General features: G+C 37.6%; 1 protein-coding gene across 5 annotated transcripts in view; it reads left to right on the plus strand.

Moving 5' to 3' along the window:
• cmss1 (cms1 ribosomal small subunit homolog) overlaps positions 1-19,828 on the plus strand; it is a 133,475-nt gene extending 113,647 nt beyond the window's left edge. For 4 of the 5 annotated variants that reach the window (XM_069178861.1, XM_069178859.1, XM_069178863.1 and 1 more), the window contains 9 exons: positions 8,474-8,589; positions 8,749-8,823; positions 9,366-9,492; positions 9,845-9,904; positions 11,336-11,438; positions 12,416-12,476; positions 17,916-18,003; positions 18,542-18,630; positions 19,543-19,828. In XM_069178861.1, the coding sequence (XP_069034962.1) occupies positions 8,474-8,589; positions 8,749-8,823; positions 9,366-9,492; positions 9,845-9,904; positions 11,336-11,438; positions 12,416-12,476; positions 17,916-18,003; positions 18,542-18,630; positions 19,543-19,626 (803 nt within the window). In that variant the 3' untranslated portion in view covers positions 19,627-19,828. The remainder of the gene's footprint in view (positions 1-8,473; positions 8,590-8,748; positions 8,824-9,365; positions 9,493-9,844; positions 9,905-11,335; positions 11,439-12,415; positions 12,477-17,915; positions 18,004-18,541; positions 18,631-19,542) is intronic. The other variant, XM_069178860.1, reaches the window with a different exon arrangement.
• Positions 19,829-20,382: the final 554 nt, after the last annotated feature.

Genomic DNA, 20,382 nt, shown 5'->3' on the forward strand with positions numbered 1-20,382 from the left:
CCTAATATGCAATATCTTCAGCAGATGTAAGATTACATCACTTCAAGTTGAGAACAATGTTTATTCCAATAGGGATGATGGATTCCAATGTAGTCAGACAGGAGGTATCTGATTAGGATAAAGAATTTGCTCAGATTCTCCCTGATGCTGACTTTTGTATGACATCTTTGTAACAAGTCAAATATCTGGCTATTGTGACAGCTTGCTCTCATCACAACTTGTCTAAGCCATTTAAAGGTGAACGTGGGGACAACAGCCAGAAAAAGGACAGCAAAGTTCATACCAAAGAGGTTGAGACCTTTGTTGTTTTTTAAGAGGCTGCCTTGTTGGCCCATCCACTGTAATGAGATCTGACTGAAAGACAAAAGGAGCTGCTAAGAACTTAGCATGCTACAGTTGACTTTAAAATTTAAATTGTGATTTTCACACTGTAGGATTTTCATGATTTACATTCCATTCCCACTTTAACATCATAATCACCCTCAACGGGAGGATTATGTCTGACTGTCTGGTGGATCAATCTTTTATGTACAGTATTAAGCCGTTCGTGTATTCTTTCATTGAAATGAGTGAAAAATATCCTAGTGGGAAACATGAAGGTGGCTGCAAAGCTGGACCGAAAAGTGAAACCAAATACTGACCTAACAAATAATAACACAGTGCTCCTTTCTATTGTCTAAAATTTAGTAGGGCCATGGATGGGGTTTAAGTTCACCTGCTGTTTATGGGGTTTAGTTGAATAACAGCTTTGTTGAAAGACAGTGAAGGTCACTACAAAAATAGTTGCAACATGTTTAAATAGTTCCAAGTGGGTATAAATGAGCAGTATGTGCCAGCTACACAAGTCCCCATACAGTGGAAGGCTGCTTCTGTCTGTATTCTCAAACACCGAACAGAATCAAGACTGTTATGATATCCTGGGTGCGAGTGTGCCGATTTTCCTACTTGAGGTAGCGTCAGTGTGGCCCAGAAAACAAAACTGGCTCAGATTGTAACCAGACACGGAATGAAAGGATGTAAATTAATCTTTGACACATTTCATCTCTGTCATCTGTTTTAACCAAAAACAAAATCATGCCATATATTTAAGATGGCATGTAAAAAAAAACTTTTTAAAATGTTTCCTGGGATCTGTAATGACTTATAAATTCAAGGGGATATAATTCCAAGCCATGAGGCTATATTTTTCATACATTAGGCTTTTTGAGCAAGTGCAATGGTAATTAGTCTGAATTTCCCATAGGACGCCATTGCCCTTGTCTGGGACAGAATCTTGGCTAAACTTTCAGCAGCAAAAGTAATATCTTTCAAAACTTTCCTCTTAATACCACAACAGCTGCATTATCTTAAATCAAATTGCAGACAAAGCCGAACTAAACATTTCTCACGTCTTACACAGTCATTAATTCAGTAAATAAAAGACTGCCAAAACTCTCTCTGCAATTGGATGCTTGAGACGTTTATTTCACATTGACAAATACACAAAAGTCCCGCTAAGTGGTAAAAGAATAGAGATGACAATGCTGTGCCTTCATATACCATTTTCTAATTGCCAGTTGTTGCCTAGCTCTGCTTAAAATATACTGTACATTCTTAGGAAACAAGAACATTTGTGTTAATCCCTCCCAGGATTGAAAAGAAACCGTTTAAGTTGTCATGCTGAGCTATGGATGATTTTTTAAAGCCTCTTAGTTTACTTCCACTGTGTCTCTGGTTGTTATGGAGATATCACACAGACCCCGCTGTCAGTAGCACCTGCTGTCCTTTTCAACCAAACAGTAACACAGGACCTCCATACTGTATCATGTTGTTCCTCCCAAGCCTCATCATTGCCAAAATGTAAATTTAAGTCTTAACTTTAGCCATTACATGCAAGTGCATATTCTTCCGAGAAGGTAGACAGTTAACATTTCATGTGTGGATATTTCCTCAATATTGTTGTCTTCCATTATAGGTTGGAAAAAATATTTTGTAAAAAAAAAAGTCTTGAGACGTAAAACGTTTTTCTAATTTGTGAAGGGGAGTACAGGATGTGATGTTAACACGTGTTAGTCTGAAGTCATTTTACAGATTAAAATAGATTTTAAGAAGAATAAGTATTTCTACACATATCCATAATAAATTAATAACATGCATGAATTAAAATTGGTAACCTAGAAAGTTACAGGAAACACAAAGGATGCTGCATTATATGACATTTTATAACATGGGATGTCAGGCTAAAGTAGATTTCTTTATGTTAATTTAAGTTTTTATTATTTGTGTTGGCTGGATTTTGTTAACATTTGTCAAAGTGACCATTTAAGAATTTATGTTTATTTGAAGACATTATTGAAACAGTGGGTATGCATAATTTTAAGAAAACATTTCCTCAGCTATTGAATGCAAGCTTACATTTTTGCGTGAAAGCACCTTACTTTTTACTCAGTAAAACAGATTACTCTTATTTCTAAATAAATTATAATTAAGGATTTTGAATGAATTTAATTACAGGTTATGACATTGTGTAGTAGTCATTGTGTTTTTCCTGCAGCAATTGACATGATATTCTGTGATGTAGTGGTCATTCTCTGCATCTCTTCACATAATAATTATCATTTATATACAAAAACATCTACAGTGCAGAAATAATTAACACAAGAAGAAATTCAGTGTTAGATGAAGTTGCTTCATATGTTACTTGCCAGGATAGGCTTCAGCTCTTCTGTGACCCTGAATTGGATGAAGCAGTTAGAAAATGGATGTACTGATTAAATTGCAGAATTGATTTTTTGAACATTTCGTATCATGATGTCGTCTTGGTCAGATTGTGCAGTCAAGATCCACTGTATTCCATGCTTAGCTATTAGGAAGTGTTGCAACGGATAACTGTTGAATGCCAGACATACTTGAGATTCCAGGAATGACAAGGTAATGTTTACTCTTTTGTTACCATACTGTTTCCTTCCTGTATTTCATTGCTCGTGAATTATAACCAGTTTCTGGCTTCAAGACCTGACTCAAGATGGTCTCTTTACATAATTGTGTCTTTTCAAATCATACCTGCAGGTTTTAAATAAGCATCTCTCTCTGAGATATATCTGTTTTCGTCCATTCTAATATTAATATCAGTAAGTGGTCCATTGGTCTGTTTTCATCTTTTGTGTAGAAAATGAGATGGAGCCTTCTTTGGTTACTCTCCACTTCTGAGCAGATGAAGTGGAGTTATTGTGGGGCTGTGAAGGAGTATATTGTGCACCATCAATGTAGCCAAAGAAGGTATTGATCGATTAGTCATTGTAGAACATTTGCAGAGTCTGCATTTTTTCCGGTGGGCTTAAGTCCAAGCAGTTACAGTAATTAATAATACTGTAGTGCAGCTGCATCCTCTTTAAAAATGTGATGCTGTACAAAGGGACGTTAGTTTACAGTCCACAAATATTTATATTTTAGGATTAATAACCTTAGTGTTCAGTTGACTTTTATGAACGTTTCTGTTTTTAAGTTTGTCTTCATGTGACAAGATAAACCAAGTACTGTAGAAATAACTGGGCACATGTATTGTAGCTGATACTGTCAGAATGTTCAAACTGAGGTGACATAATCACTGTAGTACCACAGGTATCTGTACAAGGACCACTGCTCTTCCTAATTTTTATCAACGAGCTATATTCTGCTATAGTTAATGTCATTAAGAACAAGTAAGGGTTTATTCCATGCTGAAAAGAAACAACGTATCAGCTTTGGAGCCTTCATCATGTGTCAGTTAATGTCAGTGTTATTAGTAGACTAGTCAAGTTAGCAGATGATACTCAATTACAAGGATTAGCCAAAAATAAAAGGGCATGTTGGAGATCAGTGATCTGCCACTGTTGGCTTTTAGCTCCTGATATGTACAGATGGTCCCCTTTCGGGACTGAGCAGGCTTCTCCGAAAAAGTCCTTCACAGAGGTATTCATTCCCAAAAGATCTTCTCATGTGGAACAGCTCTTCAGCGCTCTATTCCACTCCAAGAGATGAAACACAGAAATTCCGGATTAACTCCCAACTCCTCCACTTCTCTCCTGTGCCGATATAAACTCATCACTTTCATTCCCTGGAGCCCTTGGCACACTCAGCCAGACTCACCCATCCACGGCCAGTCTTTCCTTTACCTGGAGGAAACCTGTCCCATTCCTATTCTGGGACCTCCTGGCACACTGAACTGGGCTCACCCCTCCACTGCCAGTCTTCCCTACACTGGAAGATACACATTATCTGTCTCTTCCGAGACCTGCTGGCACACCTTACCCCCTGGTTCCCAGTTCCCAGCTATAAATCCCACTGATCTACTATACAGTTAAGACTACAGAGAAGTCAAATGCATCCAGGAATACAGTACACACAAAACAAACTACTAAATGCATCTCTCTTTACTAAATCCCATAACTAGGAAATATCCTTGCAAGTCTTCATTATCTCTTTCTGACTTTCCAAACCTGAAATGGACCTAGGATTGCCAGTGGGCACACTCCTATACTAATCTAAACTCTCTACAATTCAGGATACAACTAACACTCTCCCTCCCTGAACTGCAGAAGCTTAGACACAGCTCTCCACACCTGACTGCTGTTTTACTGACTGCTGCTACTCCTAAGGAATGTCCCAATTAAGCACCTGGTCAATCGGCTGATCCCTTTTCCTGCCTGTGAATTTCTATTCCACATCAGTCCATCAAGGCAGGTTTGTTCAATTTACTGCAGAGAATACCTTGTAACAAGGTATTACAAATATAAATCATGGACAGAATGGGCAACTGACCTAGTTAGTAAAAAATAATATTTTTATGTTTAGGTGTTTATATTGACCAGTCATTTCAAGACAATGATGGGAATCAATAAAAAGGCAACCAAAATGTTAGGTCGTAGAGTCAAAACTGTGGATTCAGATCAAGGAATGCCCCCATTTAAAATATTGTGTACAAATTTGATCACCATATTACAAAAAGATTGTGCTGTAATCGGCAGTCAGTCCACCAGATTCATTCTGGGACTTAAACAAATGTTCTATACTGACAGACTGAAGGAACCGAACCTTTTTAGCCCTGAACAGAGAAAACGACGACGGTACCTGATACGAATATTCAGGATTCTCAGAGGCGTTGATAAAGACGACCTCTTTGGAGTGAACAATGACGTAGGAGCCAGTGGACACTCGTGGAAGCTGTGTGGAAATGCCCGTCTGTAGTCAGAAGGCTGTGGAAGTATAAAGTAGGCCACCTAGCCATGTGGTTGAAGCCACTAGTCTGGTTTCCTTCAAGAGGAAGTGGCTGGATGAGAGCTTTGAATCAGTAAACTTCTAACTAGCAGGTGGACGAAAGGGACCATCTTTCATTTCCATTTCATCTGTATTATTATGTTCTTAAGCCTCTCTCTCTATATGAAAGTGTGCAAAAAGCAGAATTCAGACAGAAACCAGCCCGTTCTTGATATTAAATTAATATTCATACAAATTCAGTACATAGCAGTTTCCTATTGGTCAATTAACCTATGCAGTATTTTATGACTTTGTGGAGATTTTCTATGAATTCTAACATTAATGCACTGATTTTCTTTATACTCATTGCCCCCCTTTTGATTTTAGTTTTAAAAAAGCTTTGTATTCAGCCTGTGGAGGTTTGGAGATGTGGCAGCCATTAGCAGACCGAACTTCTCTTAGAAGTAACCTAACACTAATCTCAACCATCACAGAATTAACCTTGAGTGACAGATCACAGTTTGCGTTATTTAAATGTGCAGGGTTAGGAGTTTCCACCTGCCCATCATTCATCGCCACTGGAGAGATTCCTTCTATTCCTGGCCAGTCTTGATTCATGATCCTACTGTACCTTCACCTGCATTAGTAATTCAGCAGTAGGCAAAAACATCTAGAATAAGATCGTGTATCAACGTGCCACAGGCTTAGGGCACAGCTTGAAACCAGAGCTGAATCAGGAACAAACATTGCAGAGCATGTATGGGAACTGATGGGGTGCTGTGATGGAGAAAGGCCTGAGTATTACTTTCGGTGTCTGAGATAAGAATTAAAAACTGGAGGTGCATGTGTCTTCCTGCTTGTATGTATAACAAAGCCTGGGTCGAGCTCGGGTTATGTTTGGCAGGTGTGTTCTGCTATCCAACATACAGGGCAGTCTAGGCAACGCTGAACAGCTGTATTTGTTCCAAAACCCGGTCAAAACCATTGGCTGTCCTTTTTTACAGAACTCCTTGTCATATAAAATAAAACAGAGGTTTTGCATAAGGCTTTTGGGAAGAACATGTACAACAGAAAGTGTGTGGGTTTTTTTTACACCAGTACAAAATTTGCTCCAACTTTCCCCTTAAAACTTCAACGTCTTCACTAGTTTTTAGCAGCTTTTTGCAGTCAGCATTTCAAACTCATGTTTTCTTTGGATATGCCCTTGGAGGTGTCTTTCTAGTTTTGGAATTTTAAATGTGTTTGCACTTCACACACTTTCCCTATGCTGCAATTTTTAATCTTCTAAATTATTTAATTTTTTATTGCTTTCCTATTTTTCTCTCCATTTTTCTTTTCCTCTAAAACCTATCCAGTGCACTCGTATGAAGTCCAGATAAAAAAATTATGCACAAAGGTTTTCTTCACCCTACTGATCTTCCTTAGCAGTCTGTCTCGAGTCCACAGTGAGCCAGTGGTGGGTATCAGCTACAGATCTTTTGTCTCTCCTGTCCCACAGGAACTTATTAGAAGATATCTGGTTTCACTACAAGAATGTTAAGAACAACATTTAGTTGCAGACACAAGTGGTGTATTTGTATCCTTCATCTCCTATTATATTTTTCACTAAAATGTTCAGTGTATTAGTATTCACCTGTTCTTTACAGTGATTACCTTTTCTTAGTTTATTGCCCAAGCACATTGCAATCAAAATGGAACTGTGAGAATACTTAGTTTTTTAAGGAATTTGCATTGTGTCCAGACTGAAAATAGGAGTTGGAGAAGCACTTTAATTTATTCAGATGAGTAAAAATGTTTATTCAGATGTGCCTGTTAAATACACTGACTACGCTGCAACTGATGTTAAAATAATCCTAGGTCAAATTTTAATGTAATGTGAATATCTAAATCTGAATGGCTGAGCTGGTATGTACTGACTGCATGTTATCATAATATTTCAAAGAATCATAAATCTAAAGACTTTGTGATCATGCTTTAGTTTTATTTTTGCTGCTTTTATATAGTAAAAAATGTTCAAAATGTAACTAAGTTTTGTTAACAATTAGCAGCATCAGAGGTTATACATTGAAGTTTACTGTAGGTCTTGAATTTTCAATTAAAAAAAGGCTTATCATTGTCATGACCGGAAGCTATGAGTTCCCTGTTCTCTGTTAGAATTATTACAGTAGATATCCAACTATATGAATCACGGAATAAGCATATTTTAAAAATAAGAGCATTTCACAGAACAGGTGAAGGAGAATAATAGACTCAAGGTCAAACTACTTTTCTTTTCCTCCTGGGGTGGTGGCATTAACCCAATTTTATGCTTTTCCACTGCACCCATTAACCTGTTAAAAAGAGAAGTATTTATGATTTAGCATTATAGTGCACCTTCTAACCCAGGATGGGCCAACATGTGTTAGGGGGTTTAAAGATAGCTGTTAATTTCGCTTGGCTATTTGTTCCATGCACACCATCTCAGCAATGTGGGTTCTGTGCTAAGAGAAGCAGCTGATACAGCATTTGCTTAGCGTTCTACTTAGAAGCCTGATGTATTCTCAGCCTTGTGTTAGGAAATGCAACAGAGGTTAAACTAGCAGTACTCTGCTTGTTAAAAATGATCACTATTTTCTTTATTTTGTATTTAGAAGATAGAAGGTGGTGTTTTATTCAAATATTCACAAAAAACTACTTTGCAATTTGATGGAAAGAGAATGATAGAAGTGAAAATATAAACCATGAAAAGTTAGGAAACCTGAATATTGGTACTTGCAGTATAAAATGTTCCTGGTGAAAGACGTTATCTGTGTAGGGGACACAAAATCTGTTCACCAACTTAACCACAAAGAAGAACATGTATTACTTTCTTTAGTCAAATACAAACAGCCATTTTTCACATGCTTTCATAGCTATATCAGATCACCATGTGGTTAATTAAATACCCAGTACAGGGTTTGTAATAGTGCAGAGTTGCTGAACATTCAACAAAGCAAAACTAAGAAATACTGGCTACAGTGAACAGGGTAAAATGCATATAACATTTTTTTTTTAAATCGAGGCATAGAAAGCATAGTTTTAATGAAAATGCGATATTAGGGTGCTTCAGAATCACCAATCCCAGAAACTAATATTTTCCTAAATGTATCTCAATATTATTTCAGAAGTATCAGTCTGTCAGGTTGAAAGCCTTTTGGGCTGATATTTTACTTTTGTCTGTGATGCCCAGATTAAAAAGAATACCCGACGAGAGCATTGCTGTGCTGTCTCTGTTTATCAGGTCCTTCTGAAGATGAAGCAGACAAGGCTGAAGTGAAGACCCCTGAAAAGAGTGAAACAAAGAAGAGAAAGAGCCAAAGTGTGAAGCCAGCAAAGGCAAAGAAGAAGAAAACAGATGTAAGCTGTACGATGTGTAGCGCAGATGCATTAATATTCTTATTGGCAAAGTCCTCATCCCCGTATGCAATTATTTTATGCCTCACATTAGAATAAAAGAGAAAGAGATATCATGGTATCCACTGGGAAAGAATAATGTCTTGTCCTCACTACCTACAGACCGAGTGCTTTGTTGCTCAGAAGACAACTGATGTTGAAGAAAAGGTCTCTAAGAAATCCAGAAGGAAAAAGAAGGTGATGCAGAGACTGAACTCACTTCCCACTTTCAGCAGTGACACCTGCTGGCGGAGAAGGGCATCTTACTCAGGGAGCAAAATCTCTCAGATGTCTTCTGTTTAATTTCTTCATTTTTATGCTTATTTCTGTGCATTTTGTAGTTCAACTGTAATGTCGACATCCATTTGCAGTCCCTTCACTAGTGCATGATTATATTGCAATACAAAAAAGTGAGGATTAGATCAAATCAAACTGATGATCAGAGTGATAATCACAGATTAACAATCCAATACTCAATGAAAAACAGAATCATCTAGCAAAGAGAAGGCCTCCATCAGGTAGTACTGTAAATGAATACTTTACCATAATCTAGACCATTTCAAGAAAAAGAATAACCTCTGTTTTCCCCAGTGGGAACAAGGAAGGAAATGTTTTGTTTTTTTATTCAGCCCTTATGGTAAAAATTCATCTCTCAGTGGTCCTACCGTTATTGCTTTATTCAACAGGTACTGGATTTACTGCTTAGTTTTAAAACTGAATGTAATTTGTTCATTTTCTAGAAGATCACACAAGTTCTGGCTTCTACAACCCCCAAACCAGGCTGTCCAGCCGACCTGTGGAGACTTATTGAGGAGCAGTATTCCGACAGCCGCTCCGCCATTGAGATGGAGGAGCTCAAGCTGCCAGGTGCGACCCAGACAAGAGTCTGTGCTGTGTCTCAGCTTGGCGCTCCCAGCATGAACTTCAGTGAATCACACACTCTGACAACGACCTGCCCAGCCCAACACCAAGTCCGTTAGGATGATCTTTTTAGCACTTCATGATTTCAAAAAGCCTTCAAGATTCTGTGCATCTGTCTTTGCTTGCTTGTATTACAAACCTATAGAAAACAACTATAAAATGAACATACCTATCCTGCCAGGAATGGGTGAATATCATACAGAACATTGTATTCTCTGCCACGTAGATGGATGGGTTTCTTCAATATAAAATTACAAATGACCGACTGCTTTTTTTCCCTCTGCTGTCTTCATTTTAGATTCTTGTTTCCTCCCAAGCAATGACCTAACCCACAGCCTTTCATCATTTCTCAAAGAAAGTAAGTGGAGTGCATGTACTCTGTATTTACATGTCAGGGATTTGAGAACATTTGGCAAACATAATTCCACTGTGTTTTTATTATAGACATCTCTAAGACAGGAAGGGTGTGTTACTATACCTTGGTTTAGAAGCCTAGGATGACATATTTCAGTGTTCTTTTTCTACATTATTTTATGTGGCCATTAATTACAGTATGCTCACATTTTGTCCATCTGATTACTGTATAATTCTTTAAACAAACTAATGCAAGGTTACTAATTTTCCAAAGTGTTATATACAACTTGTGTACAAAACAAGTTTGAGAGCATCTCTGTATCCCTCCTGGTTAAATAAAAATAACGTTATTATGTACATTATATGTTACATCTTATATGTTACCCCATACAGTGTACGAATCTAATTTGATTTGTAGTTGTGCTTCTTAGCCACTCTTGGGTTATGTGGGACTTTTAAATAGATTACTAAACTGGCTTTTGTGAATTTAAGTTTAGAAGTAAACAAAGTAAGTAGCTTATGTTGCTTAATACCACAGTTGGGTACTGAAATGTACAACTTCAGTAAGTTACTGTCCTCTAGAACTAATTGTTTGAACACCTACTGATCACTCATCTTTTGTTTTCCTTGAGTTCCTCAAACAGTGGAAAACAGTGGAACAGTGGAATCCTGATATCATGTACGACCTAGCATAAACAACCTACTGTGTGAGAGTTTTCTAAACGATAACTTCATAGAAAGTTAAGAACTGGTCCATACTGTTTTGTTGTTGGTTGTACAGGTGAATCCTGTTCTTGCAAAGAATATAAAATATACTGTCCTTCTCATAGCTCTTTAGTGTCTATAAAGTGTAGAGATCACTTAATTAGCCATATGTAATTTCTTGCATTAGGAATTTGTCTTTTCGCATGCCCAGCTCGCTCTCCATGAGACACACAGGCACACAGACAGGGAGAGAGAAGCCTGGAGTCAGAGCGCATGGTCAGCCATTTATATGGCACCCCTGGAGCAGTTGGGGTTAAGGGCCTTGCTCAGGGGCCCAACGGAGTAGGATTCCTCTGCCAGCCGCGAGATTTGAACCGGCAGTCTTCCAGCCACAGGCGCAGAACCTTAGCCAGAGTCCCTTCTGGTCTTGCACAGTCTGGTCTGCCTAAGATTTCAGCTAGTGAACAAACTGCCTCACTTCTCCCTCTGATCTGCAATGTAGTGGGGTTTCTAATGTAGAGGGGCTGCCGTGAGTTAACTTTTTGTAAAAACTTTTGAGATCTTTAGGGATGAAAGCCCTACAGTATATGAATATAATTATTTAAATTTTGTTCCAAATGTAGGATTGAGGATTGAGCTCATTATCATTTATGTTTCGTGTTGTATGTTGAAATGCCCTCTTTTTCGTTCCACTCTGTTCCCTGAGCCGCTGTTGGGTTTTGTTTTTCAGTCTGCCCAAAATGGGCAAAGCTTTGTAAGCAACACACAGAGAAGAAGTCCGTGATTGTGCTTGTTGTCTGTAGTTCCGCCCATCGCACCTTGGAACTTATCAAGTGAGTGAAAGTTATCTTTTTACACACTGGTCTTCTGCATTTTTTACATTGAACATCGAAGCTTTAAGGGGACTCATTCAGGCCTCCATACACAAGTGTAATCTCATGAATCAGATAGCTTTGGATTTCATAAATCAGTATCAAGTAAACATGGCCAGTTATGCTACAGTAGGTGAAACACCAAGCAATAGGGTGCATATCTCCATATGTTAAGACAATATACAGTAACTACAGTACATGTCCTTTATTATGATGTACCATTACTCTGTCTAGAGTTGGCATGGATGTAATTGTAGATAGCATGTGCAGTGCTTTAATGCTTAATTTGGTTGTCCTGTCTAGAGTTTACAGGAGGCCTAATGTGTCCCCGACGAGCCATAATACAGCAGATTGTGTAAAATATTCTTGATTATTTTAGCAAGTAATTAACTCAGTTAGTCATTTGTGACCCAGACAAATCCTGCAAGGTGATTATTCCATGACCTACTGTACTGTGGCTGTCCAGGACAAGAGCTGGATGACCTGTGTGATAACCCCTACTTTTATCTCATCTATTTATCTCATCTTATTACAAACCCCTTGGACATCAGCCAGAAAAGGAGATAGATCACTTTATTGGCCATATACAATTTCTTGTATTAGGAATTTGTCTTTTCACATACCCCAGCCTGCTTCTCCATGAGACACATAGACAGGGAGAGAAGCTTGGGGTCAGAGCGCAGGGTCAGCCATTTATACGGGGCCCCTGGAGCAGCTGGGGTTAAGGGCCTTGGTCAGGGGCCCAACGGAGTAGGATTCCTCTGCTGGCCACGGGATACGAACCGGCAACCTTCCAGCCACAGGCGCAGATCCTTAGCCACAGAGCCACCACATCGCACAAGAGCATATGGGTTGTGCTTCTGAAGACGTGTGTCTGTCTCTTTTTCTCTCTCACATTATTTCCTGTAATAATCCCTCAATTACCATTTTTCCTGCAGGCAGCTTACAACCTTCAAAGGGAATGCTAAAGTTCTGAAACTGTTTGCGAAACATATCAAGGTAAGGCAGCCCAATTTAAGGTTTACCAACAACAAGTTGATTCTGAAGGCTTTGGCGCTCTGTTGCAAGACACAAGAGTATGTAGAGAACTCCATAGAACTGGAGAAGAGGATCACTGCATTAATGAATGCAAACAAAAACATTAGTTATGCAGTATGTAACTTAGTTAAAAAGAAGGCATAAATGTACTAATTAATAAAACATTTCCTACCCACAGGCCCCGGGAACCTTTGTCTACATTTTCCTGCTAGAATGTAAAAAAAATATAAGAAAACTGTACAATGTTTTAAGAGTTAGCAGTTATTAAGAAGACCTATTCAGTCAAATTATTATTTTACTTGCGGTTTACAATTGGCAGTAGAGATCGTAAATGGAATGAAAACCACAAGACAGTGGGGTCTCTGCAGGACCAAAAATGCACAGCACTGCCTTACAAAGTTAGCTTGGTAATGCTCTCACTTTCTTTGCTTGATTTCATAAATTAGCAGCCTGTTTTCATTCACTGAAAACAATGAAAAAAATATCACTTTCCTCAAGAATATAGTGTTTGATCTGGTGTATGAACTGTTTTTGACATTCATCTCCCCTAATTATGATTTATAGAACAAAGTATACAGTTCTGTCTTGTACAATCATTATTTCAGGTTGACACATTTAGTAGCTATATTTTGAGGTAGTGTCATGAGAAATGCCATGATGCTGTATTTGCCCTCTGAATTGTGCCAAGTACTGCTGTACTGGATCTGCTGAATGTAAGTGCTGTTTTCTTTTGGGCAGGTTTCCACAGTGTCAGTGTACGTCATAGCTGTACTGAAAAGTGATGAATTGTCAAGCATCTGCCAGATTTTATTCAACAGTACCTCTTTATATTTGACCCTTGCTTAATCTTTTTTTATAATTAGCTATGTCATAATGGTACAAGATTGTGTAGATACCAAGAAGAAAAAGGTATTTAACAAATGTATTTTGTATTCAAAGCTAAAAAAATCAGTAATTTATGGAACTCTGAGTTTTAAATAATGACATTTAACCAAAATGTATTGTTGGATTTGGAAGTTTACTCTAGGATGATATGTTATGAAACATCAGTTAAAGACTAAGACACCTGACTGTATGAAAGAAGTTGTTTTGAAACACTTCTATTAATATTCTCTTGTGACTCTTATGAATTTTCATAAAATCCTGCAGCAGTGGGAGTTTACAATATATTTATATATATAATTTTGTTTTAGCATTAATTATTTTGAGGCAAAGAATACATTTTGCTAACTGCTTTTTGACCTTGGGCAATGAAATATGTATCATTTGAAAGTCATGGGATTTGACACTGAAATATTTTATAAATATTTAATTGTACTTAGTTGAACGGTATGTGTTATGGGCAGGCAAGACATGATTTTCAACTTGTTTATACACTTTGGAACAGTGAAGGCAGGTCATGTATTCTTGCCATGTAACAATTTGGGAAGCATTTATTCTTGGTTTTTGATATTCTTCCTCTTTCACAAATACTCAGGTTTATAGGATATGTACTGTCATGCTTGAAAGTTTGTGAACCCTTCAAGCTGGTCATTAGATTAGATATTATATGAACCTGAACTCTTAATGAATATATAGAATGAATATCCTAAATAAAGACTTCTGACACATAAAAAGGGATTCAAACTCATAGATTATTAGACTGTGATACTTAACAAATCACCAGATATTATTGTGTGCAAAAGTAAATAAACAGTCAATAACTTGTGGCACCTCCTTTAGCACCAATAACTTCACACAGTTGCCTCCTATAACCAATCATCAGTCTCTGACATCTTGCTGGAGGGATTTTTTCCTACTCCTCTTTATAAAACTCCACCAGTTCTGTGAGGTTTGAAGGATGTCTTGCCCTCTACAGGTCCTGCCACAGCAATTCAATAGGATTCAGGTCAGGCCATTTGGCTTGGCCATTCCAGACACAGAACCTCTTCTTCCTAAGCCATTCTTTAGTGGACTAACTTAAATGTTTAGGATCGTTTTCTTGTTGAAACATCCACTTTGTGCCCAGCTTGAGTTTTCGAACTGATGGCCTGACATTCTTCTCAAGAATCCCTTGATATTCCTCAGAATTCATGATGCCCTCAAAGATGTCACGTTGCCCATGGCCAAAAACCGCCCCAATTCAAGGACACTCCCACCACCATGCTTGACAGTAGGGATAAGGTTTTGTTGGTGGTAGGGTGTGCTTGTTATGCCCTGATATTTCAATTTTGGACTCATCTGTCGAAGAGAACAGATTTCCAGAACTCTTCAGGCTTGTCCAGGTGGTCTCTGGCAAACTTCAGATGGGCAGCTTTGTTCTTTTTTGACAGAAGAGGCTTCTTCTTGAACATAGACGGCATTTTTGTTCAGGGTTCTTCTTATTGTTGAGCTATGCACCACTACTCCAGAGGCAGCTAGGGAGGGTTGTAGATCTCTGGAAGTTATTTTAGGATCACCCTTTACCTCTTTTATTGTTCTCCTTGTGGCCCTGGGTGAAAGTTTAGGAGGATGTCCACTTCCTGGCAGGGTTGCCATTGTTTTAAATGCCCTCCACTTGTATACTGTTTGCCTAGCAGTGGATTTATGGAGTCAGAATCTTCTTGAAATGGCTTTATAACCCTGCCCAGATTGATGAGCATCCACTACTTTTTTCCTCAGTTCTGCTGATGTTTCCTTAGTTCGAGGCATGATGCTAGACTCATAGGAAGAGTAACTGACCTGCTTTCTTGAAATTACTTATGTTTGTTCCTCCCTAACACGTCATTTCAGATCTTCAATTTCATTGGTTATCTTGGTTGACTGGTTGACAAACACTCTGTCATTGACCCACCTGATCCTGCTTTACCTTTACTTATTTTTGCACCTGCACAATTTCTGTATACTGGGTGTATTATTTTGCTGCATGGACATTTTCTTTCAAAACACTCAAATTGGTGGATAATTATACTTTATTTTAATTAGGAAGTGACCAATTCTGATTAAAGTTCAGGTGGGTAGCTGCGTCAGCATGCGTAGGCTGCAAAGGAACAAGTAATAGGTTTATTCCATGCTGAAAAAAGAAGAAAGAGAACACAACGTTTCGGCTGTGGAGCCTTCACACCTGAAGAAGGCTCCACAGCCGAAACGTTGTGTTCTCTTTCTTCTTTTTTTCAGCATGGAATAAACCTATTACTTGTTCCTTTGCAATTCTGATTAAATATGCATTTTGTGGTTAAAAAACAAACAAATCTCAGATTATGCACAAACTTTCAGGCATGACTGTTAACTAAGCAGTTTAATGTCACCAGAAGGTTTAAAACATTAACATCTGTGGTACACATACTGTACGAGTGAAAGGGGTTTTGGTGTTTTCATAGAATGCAAATAGACAAAAACTGCTGGGAAATCATTGAAAATGTTTCATTTAATGAGGACAATTGTGAAATCGTTCTAAGAAGAGTGTAGTCAACCACTGTTACTGAAAACTTCCAGCTAGTGGCAGTATCAAGACAAATTTATGTTCTAAACTGTTTCTTGATAATTATTAAAAAGTGCTTCTTACTACTTATAATTCATTCATAGTGTGATGAAAAAAGTGGCTTACTAAAGTATTCACCAGTGATCCTGTGGTGTCCCATTTTGTTGAATCACAAGACATGTATACGCTGTTTGTAAACAAATCCAGAGAAAAATCGGAAATGAAAAGATGCCTTCAATAAGATCTTGCAGCAGTGGCTCCTGTACTGCAGGAGGAGGATGAGGGCCAGCAGAAGTGCTTGTCCTACATTTGACTCCACAAATCACAGCTAGTCATGCAAGATTCACAGTGCTTTACAGGAGAGTTACTGTAGTTCCAATTGGAGAAGCAACTTATATAATAATAAATACATATGTATTTATAATAAATGTCATTTTTAATCCAAATATTAATTATCTATGGCAATACATTACAAAAAAGGCTTATCTCCCAAATTTTTTTTCATTTCCCTTCCCCCCCATTTAATAAGAAACATTCTGATTCCATTAAGCTTCAGACATAAAAAACACCATATCGTTGACAGTAATTAGATAATTACAAAAATCCTAATAATTGCGATCATTACAATAATTGATTCATAATCAATTCATGATTTATTATTAACCTTTTGTTCCGAATGACATTGATTTCTCAAATAATATGTTTGCTGCAAATAATAAAAATAACACAAGTTTTATCAGCTATGCTCCTGTCTGACAGTAATGATTTTTGTAAGAAAATCATAATATGTAAGAAAATGTTGGGCCTTCTGACCTTATCTTTCCAAAACATACCAAAACATACTACATGGCCATGATGCACCGAGACTTTTCCAAATTGTGAGGGTCACTAGGGTCTGAAATACGTTACCCAGCAATGTAGTTGAAACTAATATCCTGTCTTCTAACAAAAATGATTAATGAAATCCCTGATCATTACATGAATGAGAACCTGTATTAGTTAGCTGCTAACTAGCAAATGGGCTAGGTGGACCAGATGGCCACCTCTTGCTTGTAACCTTTCTTATGTTCTTAAAGTATGGGCAAGATGCCTCTCTGTGTCCCAGTTTGACAAAATAAGGACATTAGAGGCAACTACAGTTTTCGTCTTAAAATATTCTATTGTGGGAAGAAAAAATGGGAATAAGGTCAAGTTATCAATTTAAATGCATAAACTCCATGCTCTTCCATCCAGCCCATGAGTGTGGGTATCGGATGTCAAACTCGATATATAATATAAGAACTTTGAAAGTTTTGCTAGCCTTTTTGTAGTGTCTCCCCACATTGTCTAGAACTTCCCCATTATTCTCTTGACAAGACATGTGGGGATGACACTTCTTTTTGCAAAGGGCTGTGAAACAAGCAACCATCCCTTCATGTTGTCAGAACTTTCTTTCAAGAAGCGACTGGAGAAATCCTCCGATCTCTTAGCATTTTACTGACATTCCTGCATTCTGGCACCTGCTGACATTCTGTGTGGTTTCTGTTGGAAACATCTCTCGTATTGCAATTACAATGTTGTGTATTGTTAAAACTGGTACGCCAGTGTGTGTTTTATGCTGGCAGACCTCACCTTTGAGGCTGGCTAATGCATATCCTACCACACTATCAAACGTGGGAGGAAACGAATAGCAGAAAAGGGGTATATGGACTCCAAGAAATTTCTACATGGGTAGGGAACCAGTAATAATAACTAATGAAGCAATGTTAAAACAGGAATAAAAATGATAGCACAGCATTGTATACCGAGTAATTTGGGATGAAAATGTTTGTTTTTGAATTGTTTCAGTATACAGTACAGTCAACCAACACAAAACATCTTAGTTTGCAGTTTTACCTGTAATGCAAATCCTTTATTTTGGGTCAGTTTTTTTTATTTTTAATAATACAAACCTCTCCACATTTATACAATTTTTTTTTCAGGTAGAACAACAGATGCAGCATCTGGAAAAAAGTGTGGCACACATCGGGGTAGGAACCCCTGGCAGAATTAAAGCTCTGATAGAGAAAGGTAAGATACCTTTTCCTGGTATTCCTTCATGAAGCAAAATACAGCTGCTGTGTGTCGTTTTTAATATGAGTATTCTCATGTAAGGACAGCACAAGGTGCGAGTTTATAGATGCCCAATTAGAAAGCTGAAAAGTGTGGTTCCAATCAGCAGGAGCTATTATGTACTGCCATCTTTTGGTGGAACTGTGTTTGTGCTTCAGTTTTGAAACATTCAGTTTTACCCGCCTCTCTGCAAAAATATGTCCTGCCTTAGGGTAAACGTCAAGGTAGCGCAAAGCTGAAAATCAAAATGTCCTTGAATAAAAAAAGGATGTTTGCCATATATTTCCTGGCAGCTTGCTATAAAGTACACATATAATAAAGAAAACATTCCTGAGTGCCACGTTAACATGAATGAATTTAAACAAACTGTGACATAAGGCCCATCCTGTATGAAGAAATGCCTGGAAAGCAAGGTTACAGCAGAGCTCTGTTAAACAGAAGGAAGTACTAAGGGGCCACTGAGTCTCCCTGAAACTTGTTTTTGAATGTATTACAGATGGCTTGACTCTGAACGCATTGAAGTATGTGGTGTTAGACTGGAACTGGAGGGACCAGAAGCTGAGACGATTGGCTGACATACCCGAGGTATGATTCTGCCTGTCACGATTACAGTTAATGTTTTTACTTCTGTATCTTAAATACAAAAATGTCGCTTTTAAGCGCAGCAGGAGTTTGAGCACCTAATTTTTATAAACCTGCGAGCCAATTAAGCAGAGGGTAAAGAACATTTTTTTTCTTTCCATGTGGAAAGAAAGGGGAAGTAAATATTTGACTGACTGGACTTTGCACATTCATCCTATTGAGGTGTGATTTTTTTATTAAACAAAAGAATATTGGCTTACTGTGAAGACCGCTGGATGCTTACCTTATCTTCAGTAAATAATAACCTGGCTATGAAGGAGAAGGAAATATACCTGGTAAACATTAAGTATGAACTGGTGAGCTTAAAGGGAGTGAGGTAAAATTCCCATAATATTTACTTCGTCTTTATCACATATATTTTTTTACCATTATGACTTAATATACCACCAACTAAAAGATGTAGTCCTGTACATTTTACCTTTAAGTGGTCATTTTGAATGTATTTTTTTTAAATCAGTAAATGTCTAGAAAAAATGTTTACCAAGAATAGCAGTGTTTCTGTAAAACTATATAAAACTGTAAAATGCACTATATCTCCCAAATAAGCCCTCCGGGTAATAAATCTAAATGACTGTGATGCTTAAGAGAAATTTCTTAACAGAAATTTCATACACGAGTGTTTCCTACCATCACTTGCCATTTTCATTTTTTGCCATCTCTTAGAGTGTTAGTACCTGAAGCCTGTGCATAAATAAAAAACATAACGAAGCAAGCAATTATAATGTGGCTGTCTGTTCTCAGTATGGTCTATGTAAAGTAGCAATTCATTCAATGTCAAAACGCTTTCACATGTACACAAGTAGATGCAGGTTTGTTAGAGTTTTTAAAATTCCCTTTTGTTCTGACCCTTTTTAGGTCAGATTGGAAATGCTGAAGCTTCTGGAAACTGGCATCATTCAGGCCTGTAAAGCTGGAACAGTTAAATTGGGGCTGTATTAAGAAATTTCATATCAGCAGCAATACTGATACAAGTTTTTCCTCCAGTTTGCTGATTCCCAAACAATGCAGATTACTGTATGTAGTATTTTATTTACTTACAATCCTTAGTGGAACATGTTTTAAACAGGCATTTGTTTTTTTTTTATGCTGTTCAATACCAAGGTATGTTTATGGAAGCAAAATAAACCAGTCCCCAAAAAAATTATCTGTTTGTTTATTTTGTCTAGTGATCTCTTGTACCACATGTTTCACGATTATTCAATAAAAAGACTGTGCTACATACACTGACATAACAAGACCATTAAGTCAGAATAACTGATCACTGTCTTTGGAAAGATTATCAGTTGTAGTATCAGTGTAGCAGTTATTGTATTTTCTTAGATTTTCTTGTGTATTGTTTGGTAAAAATATCATTCTTTTGATGTTTGGTGTTCTAGCCATTCAAGTTAGGGAGTGCTGTGTGCCTGAACTATATTACTAGAATTTACAAGCTAGTGAACAGCTCATTCATAGTTTCAGCGAATGCATTAAAGACATTCATTCAGAGTGCGATTATCTTATATCGTTAAACATTTGTGATGATGACCAAATATCTTGATCGCATTCTCTATGATCTTGCAGAATTATTTTTTTTTTGTCTGCAGAATTTGTTTGCAGTTATTAAACCCTTGTGACAGGAATAGATTTTAGTTTTTACCAAATCGTTTTTTTTGTATCTTACTGTACAAATGAAATCTTTTTCTTTTATGAGAGAGA

This window comes from Lepisosteus oculatus, chromosome 15 (assembly GCF_040954835.1).
Source record: "Lepisosteus oculatus isolate fLepOcu1 chromosome 15, fLepOcu1.hap2, whole genome shotgun sequence".
Taxonomy (NCBI): domain Eukaryota; kingdom Metazoa; phylum Chordata; class Actinopteri; order Semionotiformes; family Lepisosteidae; genus Lepisosteus; species Lepisosteus oculatus.